The 22,050-nt window shown below is 45.6% G+C and overlaps 1 protein-coding gene across 4 annotated transcripts in view; it reads left to right on the top strand.

Annotated features, from left to right (window-relative positions):
• Positions 1-4,801: 4,801 nt before the first annotated feature.
• The window catches only part of LOC149439170 (uncharacterized), a 37,559-nt gene continuing 20,310 nt past the window's right edge, over positions 4,802-22,050 (top strand). For 3 of the 4 annotated variants that reach the window (XM_089659358.1, XM_089659357.1, XM_089659355.1), the window contains exons 1-6: positions 4,802-5,066; positions 9,121-9,215; positions 10,698-11,084; positions 12,228-12,337; positions 15,320-15,341; positions 19,315-19,380. In XM_089659358.1, the coding sequence (XP_089515484.1) occupies positions 9,167-9,215; positions 10,698-11,084; positions 12,228-12,337; positions 15,320-15,341; positions 19,315-19,380 (634 nt within the window). In that variant the 5' untranslated portion in view covers positions 4,802-5,066; positions 9,121-9,166. Of the gene's footprint in view, positions 5,067-5,303; positions 5,415-9,120; positions 9,216-10,697; positions 11,085-12,227; positions 12,338-15,319; positions 15,342-19,314; positions 19,381-22,050 lie in introns of those variants that run through there. The other variant, XM_089659356.1, reaches the window with a different exon arrangement.

Genomic DNA, 22,050 nt, shown 5'->3' with positions numbered 1-22,050 from the left:
CAGGAAATTACTCCCCATTGAGATCTGATGTGTTTTCAAAGTGTCCCTTTAATTTTTTTGAGCAGTATATATATATATTTATTTATTTATTTATTTTTGCTAATTTTTATTATTAATTTATTTCATTTCTTTTTTTTTTTTACATTTTTATTTTTTTACACTTAGCTTTCTTGCAATCACAAGATGGGATAGCAATGGACAGGTGACAGGTCCTTTTTATGAATGTAATGAATGGCATGTTCTTCTCCCTGTGATTGCAATAAAGTTAAATGTTAAGAAAAATTGATAAAAATTTATTTTATAAATAATTGATAAAAATAGCAAAAAAATAAATAAATACATATACATATATATATACAGTGGGGCAAAAAAGTATTTAGTCACCACCAATTGTACAAGTTCTCCCACTTTAAAAGATGAGAGAGGCCTGTAATTGGCATCATAGGTAGACCTCAACTATGAGAGACAAAATAAGAAAACAAATCCAGACAATCACATTGGCTGATCTGGAAGTAATTTATTTGCAAATTATGGTGGAAAATAAATATTTGGTCAATATCAAAAGTTCATCTCAATACTTTGTTATATATCCTTTGTTGGCAATGACAGAGGTCAAATGTTTCCTGGAAGTCTTCACAAGGTTGGCACACACTGTTGCTGGTATGTTGGCCCATTCCTCCATGCAGATCTCCTCTAGAGCAGTGATGTTTTGGGGCTTTCGCTGGGCAACACGGACTTTCAACTCCCTCCAAAGGTTTTCTATGGGGTTGAGATCTGGAGACTGGCTAGGCCACTCCAGGACCTTGAAATGCTTCTTACGAAGCCACTCCTTCGTTGCCCGGGCGGTATGTTTGGGATCATTGTCATGTTGGAAGACCCAGCCACATTTCATCTTCAATGCCCTCGCTGATGGAAGGAGGTTTGCACTCAAAATCTCACGATACATGGCCCCATTCATTCTGTCCTGTACATGGATTGGTCGTCCTGGTCCCTTTGTGGAGAAACAGCCCCAAAGCATGATGTTGCCACCCCCATGCTTCACAGTAGGTATGGTGTTCTTTGGATGCAACTCAGCATTCTCTCTCCTCCAAACATGACGAGTTGTGTTTCTACCAAACAGTTCTATTTTGGTTTCATCTGACCATATGACATTCTCCCAATCCTCTTCTGGATCATCCAAATGCTCTCTAGCAAACTTCAGCAAACGGGCCCGGACATGTACTGGCTTAAGCAGGGGGCCACGTCTGGCACTGCAGGATCTGAGTCCCTGGCGGCGTAGTGTGTTACTGATGGTAGCCTTTGTTACGTTGGTCCCAGCTCTCTGCAGGTCATTCACTAGGTCCCCCCATGTGGTCCTGGGATTTTTGCTCACTGTTCTTGTGATCATTTTGACCCCACGGGGTGAGATCTTGCGTGGAGCCCCAGATCGAGGGAGATTATCAGTGGTCTTGTATGTCTTTCATTTTCTAATTATTGCTCCCACAGTTGATTTGTTCACACCAAGCTGCTTGCCTATTGCAGATTCAGTCTTCCCAGCCTGGTGCACGTCTACAATTTTGTTTCTGGTGTCCTTCGACAGCTCTTTGGTCTTCACCATAGTGGAGTTTGGAGTGTGACTGTTTGAGGTTGTGGACAGGTGTCTTTTATACTGATAACAAGTTCAAACAGGTGCCATTGATACAGGTAATGAGTGCAGGACAGAGGAGCCTCTTAAAGAAGAAGGTCCAGGTCTGTGAGAGCCAGAAATCTTGCTTGTTTGTAGGCGACCAAATACTTATTTTCCACCATAATTTGCAAATAAATTCTTTCCAAATCAGCCAATGTGATTGTCTGGATTTGTTTTCTCATTTTGTCTCTCATAGTTGAGGTCTCCCTATGATGCCAATTACAGGCCTCTCTCATCTTTTTAAGTGGGAGAACTTGCACAATTGGTGGCTGACTAAATACTTTTTTGCCCCACTGTATATATATATATATATATATATATATATAGCTAGCAACACCGTTACCCGGTGAATAGTTTGCACACATGTATTTACACAGCTATATATCCAGTTATATTTCCATGCTAATGTTGGAGTGAGATCAATAATTCTAGTTCCTGTATTTACCGTTTAGTCCAAAATGATGAGCTATAAAGGCATTTAAAGCACTACCTATTTAGTAACTTTGGTTACTGTATTTTTTTTTTTTGCCATTTTGCAGGCACACACAGCTTTGAGGCTTTGCTAATTTGGTTTTTAAATACTGCTACCTTATCTTTTTTTTTGTACAAAAAAAATCTGGGGATTAAATTTTGTTTGTGTGCAATAAAATTCATTTGAGTTGTTTTTTTTATTTTTTTTTTAATTTTTACTGACAATATCGGTCTGATTTTTCATTAAAATGTTGATACTATTAACACCTTCCTGCGCTCTGCGTTTGCTCTTATCTTTCTGTCAGCTTTCTATTGCAATAAAATTTGTGTTATTGTTTTGTTTTTTTTTTTAATTGAAAATATTGCTCTGATAATTGACAAATTTCGAGGGCAACATAAAAAAATTGAACTGCCATCTGGTTTTGTTTCTTTGGGCGCCTCTGGCTTCAGAAAATATGTAATGTTCTAGAGGTTTAAAGTAATTTTAAAGTAAAAAATGCATGTGCAAAAATTTTTTTAAAAAGTGCTCTGGAGGGGAACCGTCACCCAAAAATTCTATGGACTGGAAAACCATATGAGTTTACAGTGCACAGTTTAAAATGAAGCAATATATGGTGCCCGTTTAACCCCTTGCCTATCGGGCACTTCTACCCCCTTCCTGCCTATCGGGCACTTCTACCCCCTTCCTGCCTATCGGGCACTTCTACCCCCTTCCTGCCTACAGGACACTTCTACCCCCTTCCTGCCTACCGGGCACTTCTACCCCCTTCCTGCCTACAGGGCACTTCTACCCCCTTCCTGCCTACAGGGCACTTCTACCCCCTTCCTGCCTACCGGGCACTTCTACCCCCTTCCTGCCCACCGGGAACTTCTACCCCCTTCCTGCCTACAGGGCACTTCTACCCCCTTCCTGCCTACCAGGCACTTCTACCCCCTTCCTGCCTACAGGGCACTTCTACCCCCTTCCTGCCTACCGGGCACTTCTACCCCCTTCCTGCCTACCGGACACTTCTACCCCCTTCCTGCCTACCGGGCACTTCTACCCCCTTCCTGCCTACAGGACACTTCTACCCCCTTCCTGCCTACCGGGCACTTCTACCCCCTTCCTGCCCACCGGGAACTTCTACCCCCTTCCTGCCTACAGGGCACTTCTACCCCCTTCCTGCCTACCGGGCACTTCTACCCCCTTCCTGCCTACAGGGCACTTCTACCCCCTTCCTGCCCACCGGGAACTTCTACCCCCTTCCTGCCTACAGGGCACTTCTACCCCCTTCCTGCCTACAGGACACTTCTACCCCCTTCCTGCCTACAGGGCACTTCTACCCCCTTCCTGCCTACCGGGCACTTCTACCCCCTTCCTGCCTACAGGGCACTTCTACCCCCTTCCTGCCCACCGGGAACTTCTACCCCCTTCCTGCCTACAGGGCACTTCTACCCCCTTCCTGCCTACAGGACACTTCTACCCCCTTCCTGCCTACAGGGCACTTCTACCCCCTTACTGCCTACAGGGCACTTCTACCCCCTTCCTGCCTACAGGGCACTTCTACCCCCTTCCTGCCTACCGGACACTTCTACCCCCTTCCTGCCTACAGGGCACTTCTACCCCCTTCCTGCCCACCGGGCACATCTACCCCCTTCCTGCCCACCGGGCACTTCTACCCCCTTCCTGTCTATCAGGCACTTCTACCCCCTTCCTGTTCAGGTTAATTTTCAGCTTTCAGCACTGTTGCACTTTGAATGACAATTGCGCGGTCATGCAACACTGTACTCAATTGAAATTTTTATAATTTTTTTGAGACAGATAGAGCTTTCTTATGGTGGTATTTAATCACCTCTGGGTTTTTTATTTTTTTGCTAAACAAACCAAAAACAACTGAAATTTGTGAAAAAAAAAATTTTTTTCTTAGTTTTTGTTATAAAATTTTGTAAATAAGTGATTTTTCTCCTTCACTGATGTGCGCTAATGAGGCTGCAGTGATGGGCACTGATAGGTGGCACTGATGGACACTGATAGGTGGCAGTGATGGGCACTGATGAGGAGGCACTGATAGGTGGTACTGATGGGCACTGATAGGTGGCACTGATGCCCATCAGTGCCAGCTACCAGTGCCTCCTCATCAGTGCCCATCAGTGCCACCTATCAGTGTCCATCAGTGCCACCTATCAGTGCCCATCAGTGCCACCTATCAGTGCCCATCACTGCAGCCTCATTAGCGCACATCAGTGAAGGAGAAAAATCACTTATTTACAAAATTTTATAACAAAAACTAAGAAAATACGTTTTTTTTAAAAAAATTCAGTGGTTTTTGGTTTGTTTAAGAAAAACTAAAAAACCCCGAGGTGATTAAATACCACCAAAATAAAGCTCTATCACAAAAAAATGATAAAAATTTCATATGGGTACAGTGTTGCATGACCGCGCAATTGTCATTGAAAGTGTGACAGCGCTGGAAGCTGAAAATTAGCCTGAGCAGGAAGGGGGTAGAAGTGCCTGATAGACAGGAAGGGGGTAGAAGTGCCCGGTGGGCAGGAAGGGGGTAGAAGTGCCCGGTGGGCAGGAAGGGGGTAGAAGTGCCCGGTAGGCGAGGGGTTAAACTCACAATGATCTCAGGAGATCACAGGCAGCCCCTCCCCACAGATCTCAGCTGTTCTCAGAGGAAAAAACTTCTTTCTTCTCCTTCTGAGAACAAATGTTCTCCGTTTATAAACGGGGACAGAGGAGAAGATTCTTCCCTGAGAACTGCAGAGAACTGAAATGAGATAAATTATCTCTGCTTAATAAATGTACGCCAGTGTGGTAATGGACAGGAGGAGAGAGGGGTTTGACTCAAAATTGAAAGTAAAAAATTGAGCAAAGACAGAGAACGCGAAGGGAAGGAGAGAAACAGAAAAAAAAACCGCATGAAGTTTGAAGTTTTTCTTTAAAATAGTAAGTGGATGGTTTTATGTTTAGTTTACATGTGAGTGTTCATGTTATCTCTCATGCTAGTGACATATAATTTATTTAATCTTCCATAGGAAGGTCCTCCTGTGAATAGTGTCGCAGCTAACACCCTGCTATAACACATACATCCTGTAGAGGGCGCAGAGCAACTAAAATATGCAACTCATGAAGTTGGTTATTTCTTTAGAGGTTCATTCATACTATCATGTTAAAAAAAACAATGCACGTGTTTTTCTCAAATTACACACATTATTTACGGAGTCTATTGAGAAAAGAAACAGGACTTTAAATACATCACTGGAGAGACTGAGAACAACAAAGATAAAATGTGAGGTAATCTTATTCTGTGTATACCAGGATCTAAAATCTCACTCTCTTCTCTCTCCCCCTCCTCCTCTTCTCTCTCTCCCCCTCCTCCTCTTCTCTCTCTCCCCCTCCTCCTCTTCTCTCTCTCTTTCCTCTCTGCCCCCTCTCTCCCTCTCCTCTTCTCTCCCTCCCTCTCCTCTCTGTGCCCCCCTCTCTGTCTCTCTCTCTCCCCCCTCCCTCTCTCTCCTCTCTCTCTTTCCCTCCTCTTCTCGCTCTCTTCTCTCTCTCTCTCCCCCTCCTCCTCTTCTCTCTCTCTTTCCTCTCTGCCCCCTCTCTCCCTCTCCTCTTCTCTCCCTCCCTCCCTCTCCTCTCTGTGCCCCCCTCTCTGTCTCTCTCTCTCCCCCTCCCTCTCTCTCCTCTCTCTCTTTCCCTCCTCTTCTCGCTCTCTTCTCTCTCTCCCCCCCTCCTCCTCTTCTTTCTCTCTCTTTCCTCTCTGTCCCCTCTCTCTCTCTCCTCTTCTCTCTCTCCCTCCCTCTCCTCTCTGTGCCCCCCTCTCTGTCTCTCTCTCCCCCTCCTCTTCTCGCCCTCTTCTCTCTCTCCCTCCTCTTCTCGCTCTCTTCTCTCTCTCTCTCCCTCCTCTTCTCGCTCTCTTCTCTCTCTCCCTCTCTCCCCCTCTCTCCCCCCTCTTCTCTCTCTCTTCTCCCTCTCCCCCTCCTCTCTCCCTCCCTCCTCCTCTTCTCTCTCTCCCTCTCTCTCTCCGGCCTCTTCTCACTCTCTTCTCCCCCCTCCTCTCTATCTCTCTCTCTCCTCTCTTTCCTCTCTCTACCCCCTATCTCTCCTCTCTCAGTCCTCTTCTCTCTCTCTCCCTCCTCTCTCTCTCCTTCCTCCTATCTCTCCTCTCTCTCTCCCATCGTCTCTCTCTCTCTTCTCCCTCTCTCCCTCCCTCCTCCTCTTCTCTCTCTCCCTCTCTCTCTCCGTCCTCTTCTCACTCTCTTCTCCCCCCCTTCATCTCTCTCTTCTCTTTCCTTTCCTCTCTCTCCCCTCATCTCTCCTCTCTCTCTCCCTCCTCGCCCCCACCATCTCTCTCTCTCTCTCCCACTCTCTCCCCCCTCTCGCTCTCTCTCTCATATCTCTCTCTCCTCTCTCCCTCCCCTCTCTCTGCCCCCCCTCTGCCCCCTCTCCCCTCTCTCTCTTTCCTTCTCCCCCCCCCTCTCTCTCTTTCTCCCTCTTTCTTCCCACCCTCTCTCTCCCTCCCTCCCTCTCTACCCTCTCTCTCCCTCTGTCTTCTCTCCCTTTCCTCTCTCTCTCTCTCTTCCTTTCTCAGATAGTATTGGGACACACACACACACACACACACACACACCTCCTCCTCCTCCTTGGGCTGCTGATCTCCAGCCAGCAGGAAGGAGGTTGGGAGGTGTGTGCATTCCCATACGATCTGTCAGTGTAGGGAGGGAGGCAGGGAGATCCCACAGAACACAACACAGCTCACCTCCTCTGGACTCTTTCATCTCCGCCACTTCTCTCCCTGCTCCAGGCTGTCCCCTGGTCCTGGCTCGTCAGCTGTTGGAGGGAGAGGTACACGAGCATCGCTCTGCAACTGCCGTCCCCCACATCGATCATCGATCCTCCTCCTGTCCAGGCCACTGCAAGAGTACCGAAGGTACCCCTCTGATGGCGGCCCTGCTTGGCTCTGTCCGCCGCCCCCCTAAAAATTGCCGCCCTAAGTAAACCCCTTGTTTGCCCCACGGTAGATATGCCCCTGGTCTCCACCAAACCACACACTCTGATGCATTTCACCCCACCCACTGGGGGCTTAGTCATAAGTAAAGAAGGTAAAGTGAATATTTATTTATTACAGGTACTTATATAGCGCCATTAATTTACGCAGCTCTTTACATGTACACTCATCTACTACTTTATTATGTACACCTGTTCAATTGCTTGGTAACACAAATTGCTAATCAGCCAATCACATGACAGCAACTCAATACATTTAGGCATCTAGATGTGCTGAAGACAAATTGCTGAAATTCAAACTGAGCATCAGAATGGGGAAGAAAGGGGATTTAAGTGACTATGAATGTGACATATGCGAGCCCTATGCAATACAAACTCCTAAGCCCTGCAAAATACAGACTCCTGAGCCCTGCACAATACAGACTCCTGAGCCCTGCACAATACAGACTCCTGAACTCTGCACAATACATACTCCTGAGCCCTGCACGATACAGACTCCTGAGCCCTGCACAATACAGACTCCTGAGCCCTGCACAATACAGACTCCTGAGCCCTGCACGATACAGACTCCTGAGCTCTGCGCAATACAGACTCCTGAGCCCTGCACAATACAGACCCCTGAGCCCTGCGCAATACAGACTCCTGAGCCCTGCACAATACAGACCCCTGAGCTCTGCGCAATACAGACTCCTGAGCCCAGCACGATACAGACCCCTGAGCCCTGCACGATACAGACTCCTGAGCTCTGCACAATACAGACCCCTGAGCTCCTCACAAAACAGATTCCTGAGCCCTGCACAATGCAGACTCCTTAGCCCTGTACAATACATACTCCTGAGCCCTGTACAATAAAGACTCCTGAGCTCTTCAGGATGCAGACTCCAGAGCCCTGTGCGATACAGACTCTTCAGCTCTGCATGATACAGACTCCTGAGTCTTGCTCAATACAGACTCCTGAGCCCTGCACAATACAGACTCCTGAGCCCTGCACAATACACACTCCTGAGCCCTGCACAATACAGACTCCTGAGCCCTGCACAATACAGACCCCTGAGCTCCTCACAAAACAGACTCCTGAGTCCTGCACAATACAGACCCCTGAGCCCTGCACAATACAGACTCCTGAACTCTGCACAATACAGACTCCTGAGCCCTGCACAATACAGACTCCTGAGTCCTGCACAATACAGACCCCTGAACTCTGCACAATACAGACTCCTGAGCCCTGCACAATACAGACTCCTGAGCCCTGCACAATACAGACCCCTGAGCCCTGCACAATACAGACCCCTGAGCTCCTCACAATACAGACTCCTGAGTCCTGCACAATACAGACTCCTGAACTCTGCACAATACAGACTCCTGAGCCCTGCACAATACAGACTCCTGAACTCTGCACAATACAGACTCCTGAGCCCTGCACAATACAGACTCCTGAACTCTGCACAATACAGACTCCTGAGTCCTGCACAATACAGACTCCTGAGTCCTGCACAATACAGACTCCTGAACTCTGCACAATACAGACTCCTGAGCCCTGTACAATACAGACTCCTGAGCCCTGCACAATACAGACTCCTGAGCCCTGGGGGAGATGTGGGTACCTGCACCTATTCTCTCAGAATGAATGCCCTAGATATGCCATCACATAGCAGTCATAGGTTTGTCCATTGGAGCCAATAATATTAGGCAAATCCCATGTGTAAGTGAATACCCATTCATACATACAGTAGGCACGTTTGTGTGCATCACCATGAGCATAATCTGCACACATCCTATATTGTAACAATAAGCTTCAGTTGTTTGCTCATTGAAATTACTGCAAAAGCCAATCAGGCCCTGTATCTCAGCAATAGATGATCAGCAACTCAGCGGCACAAGCTGTGAAGGAGGGCAAGGTCTGAACTGTTATTTATGGATGTATAGCTAATAAATGAATAGCAGAGCTGAAAACAGCATAAATATGTATTCATTTTTACTTTTTATGTCTCAGCGTTCACCAAGTTTAAAAATGAAGTGACCACAGACCGAGATTAAAAATGAAGACACACATTTTCATTTGTATGTTGTTGGCGAACCTTATGACTGGTAAGTGTATACGTTATAATTCCTATCTACTTATCTCTGCCAGAATTTGGTCACTTGAAGTAGGTCAGGTCACAGGTTAATCAAGAACTAGCAGAAGACCACTCAGCAATCTGCCCAAGTCACACTACAGCTTGAACAGGCCATTTGGTGCCAGGACCTGTGCGAAACGCGCGCTTGCTGCTTCTTGTGCAAGTATAGTGCTACCCTCTTGAGGGCCACTGAGTTTTGGGTCCCCCCCAAGCATTGTATGGCCAGGCAACATGCTGGACAGAAGGTTGCAAGACTCAACTAGTTCTCATTCAGGACTACTTAATTGTCAGATCTTGAGATTCTCTTGCCTAGGGATACCCTGAGTACAGCCGCGTGAAGGAGGAAGGATTCATCTGGGGTTTGAGGAGGTACACTGAGGGGACTTCAGTGCTCCTTAAAGAGACAGAGCTAATTTTGGAATTTACATTTTTGTACAGGTTGCCAAGAAGTTTGTCCTCAAGTTTAACTGTTCCTTGGGCATCCTATATACCCCAAGATCCCCAAACAACTAAAATAAAATATCAGCTCAAGGACTGTCTTACTGTGCGTGGGAAGATGTGGTTGTTTGGGGGTCTTGGGGTATATGGGATGCCCAAGGAACAGTTAAGTTTGAGGACAAACGTCTTGGCAACCTGTACAAAACTGTAAATTCCAAAATTAGCTCTATTTTTGTACAGGTTGCCAAGAAGTTTGTCCGCAAACTTAACTGTTCCTTGGGCATCCCATATACCCCAAGACCCCCAAACAACTACATCTTCACAAGCACAGTAAGACAGTCCTTGAGCTGATATTTTATTTTAGTTGTTTGGTGATCTTGGGGTATATAGAAAGGGCAATCAGGTGCAAGTCTCAACTAGTTTTCATCCAGGACTACTTAATTGTCAGATCTTGAGATTCCCTTGCCTAGGGATACCCTCAGTACAGCCGCGTGAAGGAGGAAGGATTCATCTGGGGTTTGAGGAGGTACACTGAGGGGACTTCAGTGCTCCTTAAAGAGACAGAACTAATTTTGGAATTTACATTTTTGTACAGGTTGCCAAGAAGTTTGTCCTCAAGTTTAACTGTTCCTTGGGCATCCTATATACCCCAAGATCCCCAAACAACTAAAATAAAATATCAGCTCAAGGACTGTCTTACTGTGCGTGGGAAGATGTGGTTGTTTGGGGGTCTTGGGGTATATGGGATGCCCAAGGAACAGTTAAACTTGAGGACAAACTTCTTGGCAACCTGTACAAAAATAGAGCAAATTTTGGAATTTACAGTTTTGTACAGGTTGCCAAGACGTTTGTCCTCAAACATAACTGTTCCTTGGGCATCCCATATGTGTTTAGAACCTGTATATGACCATCTGCAATGTTTGTGCTAGTAAATACATTGTCGTATGAAAGTTATATGCTTTAATGTCGAGGTAGCATACTCTTTTCATTAACCAATTCTTATATTTCATACAAGGTGGGCACTGTAAAACATCTTGCAATAAAAATGGAGAAGAAGGGCAAATTCTAATGGAGAATGGAGGGAGGGTGACTTTGCAAGTCACAGTAAAGGAAGAGATAGAAGAAGTCTACTGGATTAGGAAGCAAACGCAAAATGTGTTCTTCAGGATTTCGGAATGTTGCACATTTAGGAAACATTGTTGCCAGTCTGAAGACCCTAAAAATTGCTGCAGAATTGAGAACCAAAATTATACATCCAAACTCTGCTCCTGCAATGTCTCTTCTCTAAGCTCCTCAATCACCATCTGCAACGTAACCAGTGAAGATGAAGGAGCGTTCCTTGCAGAAATCCTGGGCAAAAGTAATCAGCCCAGCACGTGTGAATTTTATCTTCAAATTCATGGTAAGCAATACAGTTCAGAGTACAAAAAGAACAAAATATCTGCAGCTAGAGACAATTTATATGCTTTGGTTTCATTTACATTTAGTCCTCATGCACGCTGACCATTATGAAAACGCCAGTAGCGTTGCAGTGTTTTGCTGCTCTTTTTCAATAGAATTTGTTTTGCGTTTTGCCACGTTAGAGTTTTTTAGTAAGAAAACACCTCTCTGCTATTTTGAACTCCTACTTTCCCACAATGCATCTCTGAATAGTCATCGCGTAGTTGTTTAGTCGCCATTTTCAGAGCACAGAGTGCACTGTGTTGTGCAGGAGCTGTCTTTCTTTTTCTTGCTGCCGTCATTGTGAATCTTGTAATGCAGGAAATTAATGAGGCTATCCTACTGATTCTGTTAAGGATGGTGAGAAGACAGAGACAGCTGAAGGAGAGGAGCAGCCATCGACCATGATTCTGGACTCATCCAAAATGAGGCAGCAAAGGACATCAGGAAATTTCCATAAAAGGAATTTCCTGTTTGCACACAGTTCAGTCAGTTGAGACAATGAGGCAGCAAAGGACGTCGGGAAATGTCCATAAAAGGAATTTCCTGTTTGCACACAGTTCAGTCATCTGAGACAATGAGGCAGCAAGTGGATGGGGCAGTGGTGTTGGTCACTGTCAGGCTCTCTCTACAGGTGGGAGATACTGGTTGGTGTCAGGCTCTCTCCATCAAGGAGGGGGGCTTCCAATTTTTGTGTTGCCTAGGGCAGCACAAAACCTAAATACACCATGGAGCATAGTGGAGAAGAGGCTGCGGGCACCGGTCTTACAGGCTGGAAAGGAGCCTGCGGGAGTGCAGGATAAGGAAAGTAAATCTACTTTTCTATGCCCCCCTTAGACCTAAATGAGCAATTAACCCTTGCAGTGCAGGTGTAGCCCCACTGCAAGAGATTGATTTTTCCCGGAGTCAGGCTTCAAAGCTAATTTTGCTACATAGTGGGATTAGAGACCACACTGGATACAAGTTTTATTGAGGGTGAAATTCCTGTTTTTTTTTGCTTTGAAAGCAATTTTGACTTTCTCCCCTGCTGTTGATTTTCACCTCAAGAGTTTAGTTTGAAGATATAAAAACATTTCAAATATATATATATATTTTTTTCTTTTAGGAAAGGACCAACAAATCCAATCTCAAAACCTTAGTCCACGTATGAGAATTATACCTATAATAGAGATCCCTTCCATTATAACAATTTTAGCAGTATTGTGCTATTTCATGGTAAGATTTTAATGTCTCGTACGTTAAATGTTTTCCTGAATCATATACCAGAGAACCATTATTAAAGTGTTTCTAAACCCACAGCAGTACAATCAGTCTGTAGATGCAGTAAAGCATGCTTGTTATACTCACTGTGGAACCTAAGGGGTTAATCCTACACATTGCGTAAAAAGGCAGTTTGATCCTGTCCTCTCTGATCCTCCCCTTCTTCTACTGTCCCCAGTCCATCTGCTGATAGTACAGAGCTCTAGGAGTCACTCTGAACATGCTCAGTTTGGTGTGTTTTGCTAGAAAGTTATTTTTCCTTTGGGAGGGTGCATGTGATCAGCACAGGGCCAATCAGCATTGTCCAGACAGAGGGTCAGGGGTCATGCAGCCTCATAGGGCAGTCAGAGCAGAATGAAAACTCCTCCTACAAGATTAACCAGTGCTCAGCTGGACGCTGATAGAAGTCACAAGACTGCTCTATACTGCTGATGAGATAAGGAATTTAGCAGTTTATATTTTCTAAAATAATTGCATTTCCATGTTCTGTGTATTGAGGGAGACCAGATATAGTAAATGGATGGAACTCCGCTTTAAAGTAGAACTAAAGGCAAAACTTTTTTTTTAGTTTTGGATATAGCGGAGAGGGATTAGAACCCCTGTCAGTTTTTATTACTGTCTGTGTCCTAATTAGGGAGATTCACCCTCTATTTCTCTTGTTTACCATTATTATTACCATTATTACCATTATCATTGATAGTGAAAGTAAAAGAAAATCACAAATTTATGGGTTGCCTGGGGGTCCCCAAGGAATTCCCTTAATTTGCAGGGATTTCCTTTCACTTCCTGTTTTGGCTACGAGACAGGAAATGAAGGAAAATCTCCTCGAAGGAACAAAGATGTCGAGAAAAATCAGACGGGTTATAACCCCCTCCCTTTGCTCTATCCACAATGAAAAAGGTGGTTCTAAAGGCAAAGGGGGTGCAGCTCCCTCCCAGCACCCCCCTCTTATACCTACCTGAGCCCAATCTTGGTTCTTCAATGTACATGAGAGCAGCAGCTCTCATAGATCTCTCTCTCTCCTCATAGACTCACACAGCAGTGGGAGCCATTGGCTCCTGCTGCAGTCAATCCCAGTAAGTACGCCAATGAGGAGAGAGGGTGGCAGGGACAAGCTGCGCTCTGTGCGTGAATAGACAATGCCCATTCACAGCAGTGGGGCTCTGGAGTGAACCTGCTCGAGTGCACTTGATAGGGGGGAGGAGATAGGACTGCAGATGGGGACCCAAAAAGAAGAGGATCAGGGCTGCTCTGTGCAAAACCATTACACAGAGAAGGTAAGTATGACGTTTGTTATTTTTTTTTTTAATTACAACCTATACAATCACTTTAAGTATGTGATATTTCAGATTTCTTTTTTTTATAAATTCACAGACATTTCTCAAATTCTGTTTTCAGTTTGAGTGTAGATTAATAAGAAAGGAAATTATTATAAATATACACTATTTATAAAATTTGACAAGTAAGTGTAGCACCCTCCTAGGTACCTAGGGGGAGCTAAGTTCATTCTTTTTTAGTAGGAGGCTGAATAGCAGCATGGAGAAATAGTCAGAAAGGTCAAAATTTGGTCATGGCTGAGATGCTCTGCAGATCAGCTCTATGGAACTTGCCCCTGATCTAGAGACTTGGAGAAGTCTCTAGAATTCAGTGGGCGGGGGTGAGGAGGATCCTGGCCAATCCCCAAGCAGGAAGCTTGGCATGGGGTCAGGATAGCCCTTAAGAGTGACCAGTCCTGCTCAGCAGCAGGAGAGTTCGGGTGGAAGATGGAGTGAGCAGGATGAAGTGTGAAGCTTGGGAAGGGGTCCAGGAGAGGGGCCTACCTGTAGGCAGAGAAGCTGGAAGGGAGGATCTCTCAGCCTCATCATCCCCTGAGATAGGACAGCCTGGGAAGCAGGGAAGGAGCAAGCCCAGATTACGGCCTGAAGGCAGCCTCCAATCCACGAGCTTGCAGGAGAGATAGAGTGAGTAAACCCACACCCCTTGGGCTGGATAAGAGGAAGGGGCATTCGGGTGGGAAACCTAACTAGCTCTCATATGGGACTGCTTTTATTTAATGTGGCGGCTTCTGGGTCCCCTTGCCCAGGGATTTCCTCAGGCAGCTGGGTGAAGAGGAGATTTCATCTGGAGTCTGAGGTGGTACACAATGAGAGGCTGGATAGCGCTCCAAGAAGAAAAAACCCTTCTGAGTACTGTTACATAGTTTCAGGAAGTTTTCCTCAGTTTTACGGTTCCTTGGGCATCCCATGTATCCCTCATCCATATCCAAGTTCAAATTCCCTAATAATTAAAAAAAAAAAAAAGTTCAAGGACTGTTTACGGTCTCTGGTTTGTGAAGCTTGAAGGAAATGTGTGTTGCCTAGCTGTGCAGGACTATAGGGGGACCCAAATCTCTAGCGACTCCTAAGGGGGTAGTGCTACATAAGTAAGTGAGAGCGAAGTGTCCATCTTCTTGTCACCATGCACCTCTTCAGTTTCAACCACTTATAGACCCGTTACAGTCAAATGCAACATATTCTATATTTTTCAGCACACACCAACGCAGGCCATAGATGGAAACTGACTCCACTGAAAACATGTGCCTTGTCCTTGCATTAAGAGTCATTTCAGCAATGCAACCCAACACTGGTAGTATGAATGACCCCTTTGGTTTAATACCATATTATGAGCCCTTAAATATCAACACACAAACCTTGGTGCCCTGGTCTTCTTCCTAAACTTGCTTCCTCCTCTATGAAGGAGGCCATCTGATATGCACCTTGTACTGGGAGAACTCAAAGCCTGCATTGGTGTCCTGATAAGTACTTCCTAAATTACAGGGAAGACAATAAAATGGCCAGATACAATGATAGGGACATAACAGACAGCTGGTCACTATATTGTATTGATATTTTCATTCTTATTTGTCTCCTTTTTTTTCTTTTAATATTGAAAAAAAAGAGGAAAAGAACATGCGAAAGGGGTAAGTGAAACTTCATATATATTAATTTAGCCTTAAACCTGATGGATGAATGCAAAAACTGCTCATCATTAATAAATTGTGTTGTGCATTTCTAAACCCAACTGAAGATTTTATTTTATGAATAGTACTGTTTTCTGTGGCAAGGGATAAAATGCAGCACAACAGACTGCTGCTCAACACAAAGCACAGCAGTCCAGCTCTCTCTGTGCATGGTGCTCTGTCCCAGAGGCTCACAATCATAGTGAGGCCAGAGCCTGGTAAATTTTTCCAAATTTTCCATGCCTCAACACCACCAGGGAAGGATAGCCCCCCAGTTATTAGTGTCACTGGAAGAGTGGACACCAGGGAAGAAGGGTGTCACAAATCATTAGTGTCAGTAAGATAGTGGTGTGGCCACCAGGGAGGAATAGTCCCCCAGCCATTAGTGTCGGTAAGCTAGTGGCCACCAGGCAAGAATAGTCCCCCATCATTAATGTCAGTAGGAGAGTGGCCAACAGGGAAGAGTAGTCCCCCATCATTAATGTCAGTAGGAGAGTGGCCACCAGGCAAGAATAGTCCCCCATCATTAGTGTCAGTAGGAGAGTGGCCACCAGGGAAGAGTAGTCCCCCATCATTAGTGTCAGTAGGAGAGTGGCCACCAAGCAAGAATAGTCCCCCATCATTAGTGTCAGTAGGAGAGTGGCCACCAAGCAAGAATAGTCCCCCATCATTAATGTCAGTAGGAGAGTGGCCACCAAGGAAGAATAGTCCCCCATCATTAGTGTCAGTAGGAGAGTGGCCACCAGGGAAGAATAGTCCCCCATCATTAGTGTCAGTAGGAGAGTGGCCACCAGGGAAGAATAGTCCCCCACCATTAATGTCAATAGGAGAGTGGCCACCAAGCAAGAATAGTCCCCCATCATTAATGTGAGTAGGAGAGTGGCCACCAGGCAAGAATAGTCCCCCATCATTAGTGTCAGTAGGAGAGTGGCAACCAGGCAAGAATAGTCCCCCATCATTAGTGTCAGTAGGAGAGTGGCCACCAGGGAAGAATAGTCCCCCATCATTAGTGTCAGTAGGAGAGTGGCCAACAGGGAAGAGTAGTCCCCCATCATTAATGTCAGTAGGAGAGTGGCCACCAGGCAAGAATAGTCCCCCATCATTAGTGTCAGTAGGAGAGTGGCCACCAGAGAAGAATAGTCCCCCATCATTAATGTCAGTAGGAGAGTGGCCACCAAGCAAGAATAGTCCCCCATCATTAGTGTCAGTGAGATAGTGGCCTCCTGGGAAGAAGAATCTCCCAAAGTATTGGTGTCAGTGGGATGGTGGACTACGAGTCAGTGATTCTCAACCACTGACCAAGACTACTCCATGTAATGCTGACCTGCATCTTAAATGCACATTAAATACATAGCAAATGAGCTCTTACACAGAGTAAGCTCTGATCAGATAAACGGAGAGCTTGCAGGGGCTTTTTCTCCAGGCGCCAACATTGGAATAGCACATGCCAACACCAAACAGGCCAACAACAAAATATAATGACAAGCGATGCAAAGAGTTCTAAAAAAGGGGGTCATGCATACATTTTTGAGAAATATTGGTCAGGTGATGACAAATATAGGATATCCAGTTCCTGGCATGCCTAGTTGAAGAGGTTCAGTGGGTCACTAGGGATATGGGTTTGGTTTCGAAGGAGGGTTCGACCTGAGCTCTAGCTGTTTGAAGTCTATTGAAGAGGTGAACTAGATAGACAGATTTGTCTTGTTTGCCTATGAGAACCATTGGCTGCTGCTACAGCTGGGAGTGAGTCAGTTAACGATGGTATTACTACCTTCAATAAATGAATGACTTCCTGGCCAGTGGGTATCCTAGTATGTAACAAGCCAGTGGGTATCCCAAGTGAAACCACTGACCAAATCTGTCCTTTACCATATTGGGTCAATGATGTCAGCCATCATCACCAGCCAGCTTGTTGACATTCAGCTACCAGCCAGGAAGCTGTTTTGTACGATCAGAGTTTGGACATACGGGATGGTTTTGGTGTGTGTGCCAGCAGGTCATCATTCATTGTGATTGCTGGTGGATCTGCTTAATTGGAGGATGTGATTGACACTGTGGGACTTTTTTTTAGATAAAGAACTGTCATGGTGTGGGTGTATTTATTTGCATTTTCCTCTTTTTTTGGGGAATTTAAAAGACACTTACTCATTCACATGGGGGAAGGATATCTGGGGGCTCCTGTATTCTACAGGGGGTTTCCAGATCCTTTGAAGCACCCTCTTCAAACTCTGAAACCACGGGGCCAGGGATGTGGAGATGAAGCCCACAAATACGTCTCCTCAGCTGGCTGTTCAATGTCAAAAAAACATATGGTGATTTTGGCTGATGTCATTGGGCATGGTCATTGATCACATATGGTCATGACCATACAGTACATGGTCAACGATGTCACTCAGGACAAGCTGTCGGGGACAGATCTGTTATTTAACAGTAATAGCTTTTTTTTCAGGTAGGTCACTTCACAAACAGGATTAAGGCATCCTCAAGCATGTTATTTATAGGAATATTGCATTATTAATCTTGCCCTTTAACCTCCTTAGCGGTTTTCCCGAGTGTAGCTCGGGGTAAAATTTGAGTACCGAGAGCGGTAACCCCGAGCTGCACTCGGGCTTACCATGCGGCGTTGCTCATGGAGTCCCTGCAGCACTTACCTTGTTCTTCGCTCCCGCGATGTGTCCCCTGAAGCGTCCCCAGCCATCTCCTCCAGCCGATGCCGGAATCCGGCTTCCGTGTTCCAGTCCCTGTGACGTCGGGATGTACGGGCGCCGGAACCGGCAGGAAATTTGAAATTTTAAAAAAATTAAATTTTTGCTGTCATTGCTGTTTCAATGCATTTCACATACATTTTGTCCCTACTGCTTTGTCCGGTGCCCTGCCTGCATTTTTACTGTTCTTTCTGCCTGGAAACTTAGAAAAGTCCATGGCGTCCAAAAAGCGTTCCTTTATGTCAAAAGCGGTTTTAGAACAGCGATAGTAAATCAGAACCACTTGCAGAATTGAGTGATAATTGATTCGTGGGGGAAATTTGTCATCAGACGCTGAAAACTATTTTGCGACTTTGCTCAGCGATGTGCGAATTTGCCTCTGTATTTCAAATTTCAGTGTTTTTGGTTTGATTATATTATTGAATTAAATTTATTATTATTATATTATTATTTTTTATGATTATTTATTAAATTATAATTTATGATTTCGTGTTTCAAGTTTTATCATACATGGAATGTTTAATAGACTCTTGTTCGGACAGATTTTAGTGAGTTATTCCTAAAAATTACAACCTACAATAAAAAAACTACATATTTCCATCCAAAAAAATGTACCGCTTTCAGCACAAAAAATCGGAAAGAATCAGACCGAGGTTAAGGATTATTAAACGCTTCAAGTTGATCTGTATTTTTTTAAACTTGTTTGCATTGGCACATGTCATCCACAGCAGCGTCAAGCCTCCATGCCATTTTTTGACAATCTCTTGCCTATCATCCTTGAAAATGGCCAGAACTGATTTTCAAGATTGTCCCCCAATTTAAAGCAATATCCAACCCAAAAGCAAACAATTATTATATTGCAGCTTACCAATTAGACGTGATGGCTGCATTGTTTTTCTCTTTTAGGCTTTCTTTTTCTATTTTCACCTGGTGATGCAGCCAGTAGGTCTGTTATTTTTAAAAAGAACAAGCTCTCCAGCAAATTGTATCAGTTACAGAGATGAGACAAACCACCTAGTCTGCGCCATCCTTCACCCATTCTGACAAATTGGTATATGCTCTGGGGGACAGGATAAAGGAAACAAAATTGGGTTTGGAAAAGGTCTGCAGAGTAGGAATTCTATCTTCCTTGGCTGCACAATTGCTCCGGTGCTGTAGCTTTTTACATTTCTTTTAGACTCCAATGATGTTATTTCTCTAAAGCACTTTGTGTTTGTCTCTTTCACCAGAGCAAAATGAAGCTGCCGCCGTCTATCAGAGCCCCAGAGCAAGCTGGAGATATAGTGAACCATCAGGTACATTGCTGCTAAAAAAAAAAATCCATACCAGACCCTTAATCCAATATGCAGCCTGGCTGGGCAGGAAAAGGGAAGTCCCCCCCCCCTCCCAAACTATACAAGGCCACATGCCATCAACATTGGGGGGGCAGGAGGTGCTTTGACAAAGGGTCTTGTCCCCGTGTTGATGAAGACAAGGCCCTCATCCGCACAACCCAGGCACAGTGGCAATCTGAGAGCAGGGGGCTTATTTGAATATGAAAGCCCCCTTTAATAATAAGGGGGCCCCCAGATATTACCCTCCCCCATATGAATTAGCATGGGGTACATAGTACCCCTACTCATTGACAATTAAAATTGTAACCTAGAAATAAAGACACGTTTGAGCCCCCCCTCCCAAACTATACAAGGCCACATGCCATCAACATTGGGGGGGCAGGGGGTGCTTTGGCAAAGGGTCTTGTCCCCGTGTTGATAAAGACAAGGCCCTCATCCGCACAACCCTGGCCCAGTGGCAATCTGAGAGCAGGGGGCTTATTTGAATATGAGAGCCCCCTTTAATAATAAGGGGGGCCCCCAGATATTACCCTCCCCCCATATGAATTAGCATGGGGTACATAGTACCCCTACTCATTGACAATTAAAATTGTAACCTAGAAATAAAGACACGTTTGAGCCCCCCTCCCAAACTATACAAGGCCACATGCCATCAACATTGGGGGGGCAGGGGGTGCTTTGGCAAAGGGTCTTGTCCCCGTGTTGATAAAGACAAGGCCCTCATCCGCACAACCCTGGCCCAGTGGCAATCTGAGAGCAGGGGGCTTATTTGAATATGAAAGCCCCCTTTAATAATAAGGGGGCCCCCAGATATTACCCTCCCCCATATGAATTAGCATGGGGTACATAGTACCCCTACTCATTGACAATTAAAATTGTAACCTAGAAATAAAGACACGTTTGAGCCCCCCCTCCCAAACTATACAAGGCCACATGCCATCAACATTGGGGGGGCAGGGGGTGCTTTGGCAAAGGGTCTTGTCCCCGTGTTGATAAAGACAAGGCCCTCATCCGCACAACCCTGGCCCAGTGGCAATCTGAGAGCAGGGGGCTTATTTGAATATGAAAGCCCCCTTTAATAATAAGGGGGGGCCCAGATATTACCCTCCCCCATATGAATTAGCATGGGGTACATAGTACCCCTACTCATTGACAATTAAAATTGTAACCTAGAAATAAAGACACGTTTGAGCCCCCCCTCCCAAACTATACAAGGCCACATGCCATCAACATTGGGGGGGCAGGGGGTGCTTTGGCAAAGGGTCTTGTCCCCATGTTGATAAAGACAAGGCCCTCATCCGCACAACCCTGGCCCAGTGGCAATCTGAGAGCAGGGGGCTTATTAGAATATGAAAGCCTCCCTCCCTTTAATAATAAGGGGGCCCCCAGATATTACCCTCCCCCCATATGAATTAGCATGGGGTAAATAGTACCCCTACTCATTGACAATTAAACTTGTAACCTAAAAATAAAGAGTCCTTAATGAGAGGAAATAAAAATCACCAAAAATAGTCCATTAACAATTGCGATGCCCGCCTCCCATTGGCTCTCTGGAAAAGAAGACCCATTGACCTAGTGCACGCAATGGATTCCAACAGTACTCATAGGTGAAAGATAGTTCCCCGAGCTGTCATCAGCTAAGAGAAGGGGTGGGGATAGTGGTGACGTCATATGGCCATGGTCATTTTTGGTCTATGTCATTGACCAGTGGCCATATTTAGCAGTGATGTCACTATGACTGCAGTCTTTTCCCCAGGCTGACATGGCCCCTCCCTCTGCTTGCATTGCGCCTTGTGCCCGAGATCCAGCTCTGTCAGTCACTACTCATTCAGTAGTCCTCTCCAACAGAGCGGCGTGATCAGACATGGGGGGCATGATGTCAACCATGTTAGCTTTGAGTCTACTGCACCAAACCAAATATGACCAATGTATACATAGTCTGGTGCAGCTCTGCATAGAAACCAATCAGCTTCCAGGTTTTATTGTCAAAACTTCACTGAACAAGTTGAAGTCAAAAGCTGATTGGCTACCATGCACTGCTCCACCAGATTCCAGAGTGGTGCGGTTTTAGTAGATGTCCCCCACGGTCTTCTATTGGTTGGCCTCTTCTGAAAATTCTAGTTGCCTGGCTGTCATGTTGATCCTCTGGCTTAATGTTTTCTGAGTCACTGACACAGAATGAGTTTGCAGAGTGGAAATTCATTCTTCCCTAGCTGCACACTTGTTCCAGTGCCAGTGGTGGAACTACCAGAGTCGCAAAAGCTGCACTTGTGACTGGGCCCTGGCACTCTGCCACCATGGGCAGTGGTGAATTTAGGTTCTGTGCTGCCCTAGGCAACACAAAAAATGGCCGGCATCCCCTCCCACGGAGAGAGCCTGACACCGTCCAACACCCCCCCCCCCAATGGAGAGAGCCTGACACCGTCCAACCCCCCCCCCCATGGAGAGAGCCTGACACCGTCCAACACCCCCCCCCCCCATGGAGAGAGTCTGACATTGACCAACAACACCCCTGTCTCCACCCCAGTCAAGAGAGCCTTCCACTACCACCGCCCCTCATAAACCACCCACCCCCCCGAGAGAAACACTTACCTTCACAGCTCCAGACATCCCCGGGAAGAAGAGTCAGGC

The sequence above is a fragment of the Staurois parvus genome, unplaced genomic scaffold (assembly GCF_062004578.1).
Source record: "Staurois parvus isolate SC_StPar_1 unplaced genomic scaffold, SC_StPar_1.0 ptg001150l, whole genome shotgun sequence".
In the NCBI taxonomy this organism is placed as follows: domain Eukaryota; kingdom Metazoa; phylum Chordata; class Amphibia; order Anura; family Ranidae; genus Staurois; species Staurois parvus.
The sequence above is the reverse complement of the archived record's forward strand: the minus strand, read 5'-3'. Positions and strand labels throughout refer to the sequence as shown.